General features: G+C 57.9%; 2 protein-coding genes across 2 annotated transcripts in view; one reads left to right on the plus strand and one right to left on the minus strand.

Annotated features, from left to right (window-relative positions):
* Positions 1-423: 423 nt before the first annotated feature.
* On the plus strand, positions 424-8,730 carry LOC104468124 (sodium/nucleoside cotransporter 1-like; the record flags this gene model as incomplete). Its single annotated transcript, XM_010082151.1, has 16 exons — positions 424-521; positions 997-1,088; positions 1,528-1,717; positions 2,092-2,233; positions 3,029-3,142; positions 3,538-3,615; positions 3,990-4,070; positions 4,385-4,465; positions 4,608-4,733; positions 5,920-6,050; positions 6,260-6,428; positions 6,624-6,821; positions 7,286-7,367; positions 7,891-7,989; positions 8,404-8,515; positions 8,607-8,730. Coding segments are annotated over 16 exons (1,917 nt in total), but the record flags the coding sequence as incomplete, so codon positions are not given.
* An 18-nt stretch (positions 8,731-8,748) lies between these two features.
* The window catches only part of ALPK3 (alpha-kinase 3), a gene marked incomplete at its 5' end in the record, with an annotated part of 25,769 nt that continues 24,053 nt past the window's right edge, over positions 8,749-10,464 (minus strand). Inside the window, one exon of the mRNA XM_010082152.1 lies at positions 8,749-8,798. Coding sequence (XP_010080454.1) covers positions 8,749-8,798 — 50 coding nt within the window. The remainder of the gene's footprint in view (positions 8,799-10,464) is intronic.

Raw genomic sequence — 10,464 nt, forward strand, 5'->3', positions numbered from 1 at the left:
GGAGGCCGCTGGCTGATGAATCACCTGGGCTGGGCCCCGCCGCTCCCTGCGCTGTGCCCCCTCCTCAATGTGCCATTGGCAGGGGCACTGATGGGCTCAGCCCTGGCCGGGGCGGGTCCAGCCTGGAGCTGGGGAAGCTTCCAGCAGTTTCTCGCAGGGACCAGCTCGGCAGTGCTCCCCCCAGCAGCTACTAAACAAACTTGGAGCTGGGGGAACATTAGCAGGAGCCATCACTGTGTCCCCTCCCCTGCTACCGAACCAAACCCACCTGCCAAAACCACAGCACCTCCAGACAGGGAGCAGGAGCTGCTCTCTAGGTGTTCCTGCTCCGGCAGGGGGATTGGACTGGATGATCTTTCGAGGTCCCTTCCAATCTCTAACATTCTGCGATTCAGTGATTCATCGTGCTCTCGTGTTTTCCAGGGGGAGGAGAAACTCTGTGAGGAACGTGATGGTCCGTGTGGTGAGAGTAAGGAGGAGAGGAGAGGAGAAGGAAAAGGGAGATTCTCCTCCTACTGCAGGTAGGATAACCCCTGGAGATACGTGTGTGTAGGGTATTTCCAGTGGTCATAGCAAGTCTGCAATCCTGGGGCCACCACTTCTCCTGGAGCCAAGCCAGGCTTGCAAGGAACTGATCTGGGAGCGGAGCAGGGTCATACTGGCCACATCGGAAACACAGTGCCTGTTGGCTCCATATGGCTTTGGAGGGTGCCAGTGGCAGGTCCCTGTCCCCATAGCAGCCACCGAGAGCAGGACTCTGCTGGTGGTGCCCCAGGTGCTGGTCTGCATAGCGGGGTCTCCCCTGCCATAATGGGCCAGCTCGCTCCTCCCGGGAGCCAGCAGCAGAGCTGCTAGAGGCCACAGCACACCTACACCACCGTGCCACTGCCACAGGCACCCTCTGGGAGACACAGTCATGACCATGGGTTGCGTTGGGTTGATCTCCAGGATCCGTCTTCTGCACTTCTCATGTCTCTGGCATGCGACTCTCCCCAGGAAGGCCCTGCAGCCGGCATCCAAGGCAAAGCGCTTCTGCAAGGCTCATGCCAAGGTGTTGAGAATGGTTGTCCTGGGGTTCCTCGGAGTAGGTGAGGACTTCCCAGCACTGAGACTCCATCTCCGCGTCCCTTTGACTGGCTGTGCCCCCCGTCCCCAAGCACTGGGTACAGTGTGGAGGTTGTATCTGCTCTCACCAGCCCCACTGCCTACCTCCTCCTCACCCCACCACTCCTGTCTGTGAGGGCTGCCAGCACCTCCCTGTCCTCCTCCCCTTTCTTCACCTACCCAAGGGATTTGCTGGGTCTCTACTGCTTGCTCCATGTGCCCTCAGTCAGCCGAGCTGCTGTCACCAGTGACCTGGCTGCAGGGATGGTGCTCCCAAAGTCCTCCCCGCACACAGATGGGAGCCTCAAGGGTGGCTGGGGAAGGACATTTGGATAAAATAAACCTCATTGTTGGCCCCATTAGCGTTATTAATCTGTGATGCTGTGGCGCTGGTGGTTCTGACCTCCAACATGCCTTCTCCAGCCTACCTGTGCTACTTTATTGCGGCCTGTTGGCTCAACTTCCAGCGAGCCCTTGCCTTGGTTGTCTTGACTGCTGTGGTTGTCTTCTTCATCTGCTGGAGTCTCTTCAAGAAGCACTTTGGGGCCAAGGTGGTGTCGCTCCTGAGCCCCGTTTGGAAATGCTTCCATAAATCCTGGCCGTGGCTGAAATGGTGAGTCAGGAAAGGGCAGGGACACATCCCTCCCAGTGCCCCATCCCCTGTCCTGTGGCTGCTCCACCAGAGCTGGGCTGGTGCAACCGACAGCCAGTGGCCTTGGCCACATGCCTAGTGCCATGCAGGCACCTCACGAATGACGAGGCATGGCCCAATCTGGAAACCACATAAAAGCCATGGCAGAAATGTCTTGCTACTCTGTCTCAGTGCCGTGATGGCTTTTCACGCCCCTCGTTTGTGTCCGAGCCCCAGGTTCCATCAGATGGATGGACCTTACGGTGGCATCTCCTGCACAATTAGCTCCTACCCTTCATGAGCTGCTCTCCACATGGGGACATCCTCTCTGTGACCGTCTGGAATTTCCTTTGCAGGCTGCTGTGGGTGGCCCTCCTGGGAGGCCTGATTGCGTGGCTGGCTTTGGACACCGCCAGAAATCCCAAGCAGCTCACCTCATTAGCTGGCTTCTGCTTTTTGGTGCTGTTCCTGTTTGCCTGCTCCAAGCACCACAGTGCAGTATGTGTTTCAGGTGTGGCTTGGCCATCGGTCCCCTCGCAAGAGGTGGCCACCCAGCCCTGGGGAACAAGCACTTCCTTCCCTCTGGCATCTCCTGATGGCCCATTGCTGGAGCTCCCTGGAGGAGGCAGAAGCCCATCAGGGCTCTTGGGCAGAGCTGGACACAGCCTGGGGAGCTGAGTCAGTTGGGTGGATGGAGCCCCAAATCTACCTCACTGCTTTCCTTCCCACTGCTCAACCCAGGGCTCCCCCACAGTGCCTCTGTCCTCTTTTCCACCATGTCTCACATTGTGGGTCAGACTCAGAGACCCGGCACCAGACTCATGCCTGAGCATCGGGTGCCTGCAGATAGAAGATGGGCCTGAGGTTCAGGTGCCCTGGGTGGCTTGGGCAGAAATGATTGAAGTCCCAGTGGCTTCCACCTCAACCTGCTTCGATGTTTTGGGCAATCCCTCCATCCCCTTCCTACAAAGGAATCAGAAGTTTTGCTCTAGGGGGTCTGTACTACCAGTCAGACCATTAGAAGGTCTCTGTGCTTGTCTCCTCCTGGGTAAGCCTGGCAGCTTATGTTCCACCAGCTAGTTCCTGCATCTACCAACTCTTCTTCTTCTACTATCACCAACATATGTTTATGGGTTTCTATGATGCTTTCTTTATTAGCATCCCCATGACCCTCACCCAGGGCACAGTGTGATGGTGTTTGCTATGTGCAGCTATCAAAGGGGCAGAAAGCCAGAGAGGGAAGTCTGTAGGCTTTGCTAACGTCTCAGTCCCCATTCTGCTCTTGGTCCCCAGGTGTCCTGGAGAGCCGTTTTCTGGGGTCTTGGCTTGGAGTTCTTGTTTGGACTCTTCGTCCTCCGAACAACCCCCGGCATCCAAGCCTTCCAGTGGCTGGGTGACCAGATCCAGGTACCACGTCTGCTCGCTCTGTCCCATGCTTGACCTCTCTGTGTAGCTCCCCTGGGATCAGCAAGGAGGGCAGAGGGTTGCATGGGGCAGAGATGCTGCAGGGACTGCTCACTCACAAACAATTTTTGGGGAACTGGAGAAAAGCCAGCTCTTTCCTGGTTTTCTGCAGCAGCCCTGGCCCTTTGGTACCATCTCCCTTGCAGGTTGGAGCAGTGCCCCATGGCTTGGAGACAGCCTACCAGTATCCCCAGCTTAGGTTTCACAGGGTCCTTCTCTGGTGGGGTAGTGAAATGAGCTGTGGGGCTGGGGGTACAGACCCCTGCTAGGTAGAAGTGAGATGGCAGGGAAGAGCTAATTGCAACCTCCATGCTACCATATGACTTCTCCACTTGCAGGTCTTCCTGGGCTACACCACGGCTGGCTCCAGCTTTGTTTTTGGGAACACGCTCATTGAAGACGTCTTTGCCTTTCAGGTCAGTTTGGGGAATGGGGCATGGGAGGGAGAGGCAGAGCCTGATTTTCCTCTGTCCGAGGTGTCTTGCTGGGTTCTGGAGAGCACTGAGCTGAATGCAGACAGTGTTGCTGGAGCAGAGCTCACTCAGCTTAAGGATGGGCCTCCCTCAGCTTTGCACCCACCTGTAGACCTCTTCAGTGCCACGGGGGATTTGCTTTGGCCCCTATCCCTCCTGCCAGCCTGGCCCACTGTTGTGGCACCCTGATACCGCAGGCTGGCTATGCAACACCACGCCATGCCCAGCTCATGAGACAGAGGGGCTTGGTCCCCAAGTGTACTTAGATGTGCTGCTCAGCTCTCCTGTAACCCTGCACCCTGGTGCCTTGCCTGCAGAGTCTGCCCATTGTTGTTTTCTTCAGTTGTGTGACATCCATGCTCTACTACCTCGGCATCATGCAGTGGCTCATCATCAAGGTAGGGCCTCACACCTGGCTCTGGGATGGTGGTGGAAAGGAGAAGAACTTGGTGGCTTCTCTGACTACTATGATCAGGAAAATTGGGATGGAACTAAGTTGGGGTGATTTGTCCTGCTAAAAGAATGGACACAAACCCCCTCTTTCTTGCACATCCTCCTGAGAAAGTCTAGCTCTGAGATTGATGCTGCTGTAGGCACTTCCTGAGAGCACCTTCGTGCAGCAGGATGGAGGGCTGAGCAGTGCCCTCCTTCGTGGAGGGGTTGGTGGGGTGCCAGGAGCCTTTCTGAATTTAGTGGCCCTGTCTTTCCCCAGATCTCCTGGCTGCTTCAAGCCTCAATGGGCACCACTCCCACAGAGACCCTGAGCGTGGCGGGGAACATTTTTGTGGGACAGGTAAGATTCTGGGCAGGAGATCCAGCTCCTCAGCCCTTGCAGCTGAGCTTGCCCTGGAGGAATGGTCTTCTCCTCCCTTCCTAGGAGACCCATGGCCCTGCGTGGCCCTGCCTCAGGTACAAAAGGTTTTTTTCTCTCACAGTCCGAAGCCCCACTGCTCATCCGCCCATACCTTGCAGAGATGACCCGCTCAGAAGTCCACGCTGTGATGACTGGTGGCTTCTCCACCATTGCAGGCAGTGTGATGGGTGCCTACATATCCTTTGGGGTGAGTGCACAAGCAGACTTATGCCACCTGCTCGCTGCTGTGGGGTCCCAACACGCAAGGCCTGCCCTGGACTTACAGGGGGGAGAAGACCCCTAGCAGGTGCCCCATGGTCCCCTTTCATAAGAAGGATGAGGGCAGGGTGCCTCCACATCCAGCTGCACCTTTGCTGGCCTGGCCAAAGCCCCGGAACCCTGCCAGGTAGAAGGCACCGCCATGGGACCCTCACTACGTGTCCTTGCACAGTGAGCAGGGAAAATCTCTCTGAAACATGGGATATTTTAGCCTGGAAGGACCCTCTGGTGGTCGCTGATCCACCCTCCCGCACAAATGAGGTGATGGCAAAGCCCAAGGGGATGCCCAGGGCCTTGTCTAGGTTGGTGATGAACATCCCCATGGATGGAGATCTCCACCCACCTCTCTGGTCCACCCCACAGGTGGCCTGGTCATGGGAAACAACTTTATCCTTATATCCAACTAGAATTTCCCCTTCTTTGAAACTGTGTAGTTGCTTCTCACCCTTTCACCGGGGACCTCTGGCCAACCCCCTTCTAAGTAGTTGGAAACAACCCCCTCAGCCCTTCTTTTCTCCCAGCCCAACAAGCCCAACTCCTCCATCGCTGCCTTGGCCGTCCTGTGCCCTGACTCCCCCCAGGGATGCCCTCTCCAGTTCGTCAGTGTCTCAGCTCTGGACATGGTGTCCCAACCTGCTGGCAGAGCCCCTGCTATTTAAACATTACTTGGTCTCCTTAAACAGGGAGCCAAGGGCAAAAGGTCAGAGAAATGGGGTGTTGCCACTCGGCAGGGGAGGGGTAAGGCTGGGAGCTTGGCTCTTCATCAGCAGGTAGAAGTACGCAGTGCTGCACAACTTATTGCTCTGATACTGATAAAAAGAGACAAGGAAGGGACAAGAATCATCATGATTAGGTCAAACAGCAGGAGACATTAACATCTCTGAGGCCGTGATTGCTGCGGCTCCAGCAACACCGCAGGCAAGCTGCCCTACCTGCTGCGGCCGGCTAGGATGGGGAAAACAGAGATGTTTTTCCACCCTGAGTGAATGGAGAGCCCTGAACTTCTCCGAGCATCGCTGGCTGATGCCAGCCATGTGCTGGGATGCCTTGGGGTGGCACGTCATGGGGCACAGCCTCACACGGAGCTGCCTAAGCCCATGGTCTGCACCTTGCAGATAGACGCGGCATCACTGATCGCAGCCTCTGTGATGGCTGCGCCCTGCGCCCTCGCCATGTCCAAACTCATCTACCCTGAAGTGGAAGAGTCCAAGTTCAAGGGCAAAGCAAGCGTCCACCTCTCCAGTAGGTGAGTGTGAGGAGAGGGATGGTAAAGTGGGGCTGCATGCATCCTGCCAGCACAGGGAAGCCATGGGGGCAATTTGGGGGCACAAGTGGACATTGAGAGTGGCCCGAGGTTGGGACAGCCTGTGGTATGTGGACATCCACAGAGCAAGAGCTGACCTTGCGTGGGGGATGCACAGCTACATGAGACCATCAGGGTCTTTTTCCACACAGGGAAGAGCAGAACATCCTGGAAGCTGCGAGCAATGGGGCTGCCACCTCCGTGGGGCTCGTGGCCAACATCGCAGCCAACCTCATTGCCTTCTTGGCAGTGCTGGAGTTCATCAACGCCGCCTTGCGCTGGTTCGGGGAGATGGTGGACATCGAGGGGCTCTCCTTCCAGGTATCTCCAAGGGCAGCCCCATGGCCTGGGCTGCCAGATCCTGCACCCCCACCCATCCCCACCTTTGCCCAGTGCCTCAGTAGGCTTCCGAGACCCTTGCTGGATGTTTGGCAAACACTGGCAGTGGGTGTCCGAGCTGGGGAGCTATGTAGATGGTCAGCTCTCAGTTGCTCCCTTCTGGGATGCTTTACCCAGGTGATTTGCTCCTATGTCCTCATGCCCATGGCCTTTCTCATGGGGGCAGACTGGGCAGACTCACCGCTGGTGGCTGAACTCTTGGGCATCAAGATCTTCCTGAATGAGTTTGTGGCGTACCAGCAGCTGGCCACATACAAGAAGAACCGGCTGGCGGGCCTGGAGGAGTGGGACGGGAGCCAGAAGCAGTGGATATCTGTGAGGGACACCTGCCACCCTGCTGGGCACAGGGCAGGGATGGAGACAGTCAAAACAGGGTGTGGGACCCGGCTGGGCAGATGGGTGGTGGGCAAGCAAGGGGATGATGGTGTTGGGAGAGGGAGGGCACCTATGGCCAACGAGACTTGGATGTCCACTCCCTGCTGGCTACAGGGTCATCCTGAAGGAGTCAGTGAAGCCCTCTCCCATTTACCCTGCTCCTTGGTGGGGCAGATGATGGTGTTACAGGGCCCCTTGTCCCTCCAGCCCAGCCTCTCCCAGAGGCAGGCTGTGCACCACCTGCATCCTCACTCCCAAACACAGCTGAAGGAGAAAGTATTGGGGTGGGGGACTTGTCTCCATCAAGTCTGTCTGGGCTGGGAGCTACAACATGGTGCTCAACACTGGGTGCTTGGGGCTGAGGCTGGGGCAAGGTGACCGGTCCCTGCCACTGTGCCCTCCAGGAGCGAGCCGAGATCATCACCACCTTTGCACTCTGCGGATTTGCCAACCTCAGCTCCATCGGGATCATGCTAGGAGCCCTGAGTGAGTGTGACCTGTGACCTGGGTGCCTGGGCATGATGCAGGGAGGTCCTGGGCCCAAGGATCAAGGGCTCAGCTGGGGCAGGAGGAAGTTCCTGCCCACGAGCCACCGTGTTCAGTCTCTGCTAGCACACAGATAAGAAACAGGATTTGGATGAGGTGATAGGGATGATTTTGTACTGCGCCCATGGGCAAGAGCAAGTGTGGGTCCCACAAGCCCAGATGCCACCCAGCCATGGGGCGAAGACCAGAGACTCCAGTGCTGAGGGTGCCGAGGGTTCTGATAGACCACCCATGGGTGCAGGGTGGGCTTGGTGCTCTGCCAGCACCCACCGCTGCCAGGATGGGCAGACAGCATGCTGGATGCTGGGTGGGAACTCCATGTCCCCCAGACACCAGGGGTTGGGGTGAGCAGGGCACTGTGTAGCAGAGCTGTGAACCTGGGACATGTCCCTACCTGTCCTCAACCCGGGGTAGAGCCAGAGCAAGGCTCTGACTCACCGTGGTCTCTGCTTTGCCCCTGCAGCCTCCCTGGTACCCCAGCGCAAGGGCGACTTTGCTTCCATTGTGCTGCGAGCCCTGCTCACCGGCATCTGCGTCTCCATGCTCAACGCCTGCCTGGCAGGTAGGTCTCTGCCTACTGCTTGCGGGGCCAAAAAGAGCAAGGGAAGTTACAGGCAAAAGGCTGAAGAACCCTACAAATGCAGGTGCAGGGTTGGGGATGGCTGGGCTGTCTTCCTCGTGCTCTGCCAGGGCCTCCAAACCCTCTGCTCTCCCCCTTGGCTTTGCCAGGGGCCACCCAAGCCCAATAGCTCTGCTGTGGCCCCTCATCCACAGCTGGGTTGGGATTGGGATGTTTGGGGCACTGTGAGGAGCTCCCTGAGGTCACTGCTGCAACTGTCTGGGGAGCGAGGTGGGACAGCACATGGGATCTGTGAGCACAGTCCCAGGTACAGGATTTGCAAGCAAGCCTAGTCAGGGTATGGGATTTGCTTGCATGGTTCCCCAAGAGCCCCAAGCAGGAGATCTAGTCCCCCAGGTCTCCTTCATGTGCCAACGGAGTTGGGCGACTGCGTGACCTTCCTCAGCACCGCCAACTTCAGCTCTACCAGCTACACCATGTATATGTGCTGCAAGCAACTCTTTGCCAGGTGAGTGTGAAGGGCCCCAGAGCCCTATAGTCCTGCTCAGGGACCCAGATAGTGGGGCAGCAGCTCGTCCTGACCGCGCATCTTTTTCCAGCTCGGTGCTCGAGAACGGGACACTCTCCTTCACGGGAGCCTGGACTGGCCTGGCGGAGAGCATGCTGTGTCTAACACAGTGCTGTGGGCACTACAACCACACGTCCTGTGCAGGGACAACCTAGAAACACGCAGGCAGCTGCCTACTCTGGAGGCAAGGGCCTGGGAGCGCCAGCATCTGCCAGGGCTGGCCCTAAAGGTAGACAAAAACCCATCAGAGACCGGTGCGTCTTGTCCGTCTCCACTGCAGTGATGATGGACAGCCTTGTGCACCTTGCAGGCATCACCCTTTGGTGCTGGCCCCACAGATACAAAGGAACTGCTCCCAAATAAATCGTGGAAATCCCCATGTGCTCTCCATCAGCCATCTCTAGCCCCCAACCACGGCATGAGGTGCTCTGCTCAGGCTGCACCCTGCGACTGCAGCTGCCGTAACCAGCTGTGGACCTCGTAAGCTGAGCCTCTGCCAGGTACCAGCTTCAGGGCCTGCCCCAGCCACCCTCTTCTCCCCTGCAGAGTGTGGATGGGGGTAAAACCATTACTTCAAGATGTTTCCTTCCCCGAACACAAAGCTGCCCCGTCCTGCCATGCTTGGGTGCATATTTTCCACAGGGACCACAGCACCGAGGAACAGGCCAGTCCTTCTTGCTTTATTGCACTTAAGAGCACCCATTTGCCAACGCGGCCATGTTATGTACATCGTTATTTTACAATGACCCAACAACAAAGCACCAGGGAACTGGAGCATGCTGCAATCCCAGCCCAGTCCCTTCCCTCCCCTGCCAGGCTGCACCAAGCCACCATTTTGGACACCACCGCCTTCGCCATGCATGTGGGGTGGCATTGCTAGTGCCTGGCACCCTCCTCGAAAGGGAAGGAGGCAGCGCTGGAGCTCTTTGCAAGCCTCACTGCCCACTGCCGCGCTCTGGTGACTGCTGCATGCCTGAGCGAACTGACAGGCGCAAGGGAGGCTTGATGCAACGCAGCGTGCTTTGCTTTCCAGCATGAGCATCACTGCCTGTCCATTGCTGCCTCCCGCCTCAGGGCAGCAGGGCCTGGAGCAGCTGCTGCTACCACTGGGGTCTGACATGTGCCAAGCAGGGGTGATGCTAAGCAAGCATGACCAGGTCATGCTACAGGGCTGGGCCGGGCATATGGGGTCTGTGTATGGCAGGTGGGCAAGGAGGGATGAGTCCTGTGGGGTGGACACCCGCATATGCTGGAGTAGCGCCTGGCACGGAGGTCTCCCCTTCGCCCCATTCCTGGGTGCCTTGTGTGAGGTAGAGCATCCTTACCGTGGTGCTGGCCAGCACCCATAGGAGCACCACCGCCCTCAGCACCTGCCTGGCAAGGAGGTGGGAGGCTCTCCCCGGGGTGCAGGGCAGGCCAGGAGGGCAGGGATGCAAAATCCCATCTCTGTGAAGCCGCTGGTACCAATGCCAGCACCCTGCCATGGGACTGGCCCGCACCCCAAAGCCCCTCATGATAGCAGTGGGAGCGCTGAAGCTCACCCCTAAACACCTCTGCAGTAAAACCTTTTAAATCACAGCGTGCCAGGGCAAATGGGGCTGCCTGGGCGCTGTTGGGGTTCACATCCTTGACACAGCTGGCAGGGCTTGGCATGGTGGCTTTAGGGAGGACACAAAGAGGGACAGGAGATGCTGGGAGCCAGGAGGGCAGCTCGGACTTCCAGTTTGCTTGGGGGAGCCAGGCAGGGGGCATGGTGCCTGCAAAGCCTGGGGGAGCAGGTCTGATAGCCCCTGCCTTAAGGAAGGCAAATGGAGAGAGTCGAGAGAGGACAGTGAGCCTGAGCGCGGTGGGGCGCACGGCCCTGCAGGCTCCACCACCAGCGGCAGCTT

This window comes from Pterocles gutturalis, unplaced genomic scaffold (assembly GCF_000699245.1).
Source record: "Pterocles gutturalis isolate BGI_N339 unplaced genomic scaffold, ASM69924v1 scaffold15864, whole genome shotgun sequence".
In the NCBI taxonomy this organism is placed as follows: domain Eukaryota; kingdom Metazoa; phylum Chordata; class Aves; order Pterocliformes; family Pteroclidae; genus Pterocles; species Pterocles gutturalis.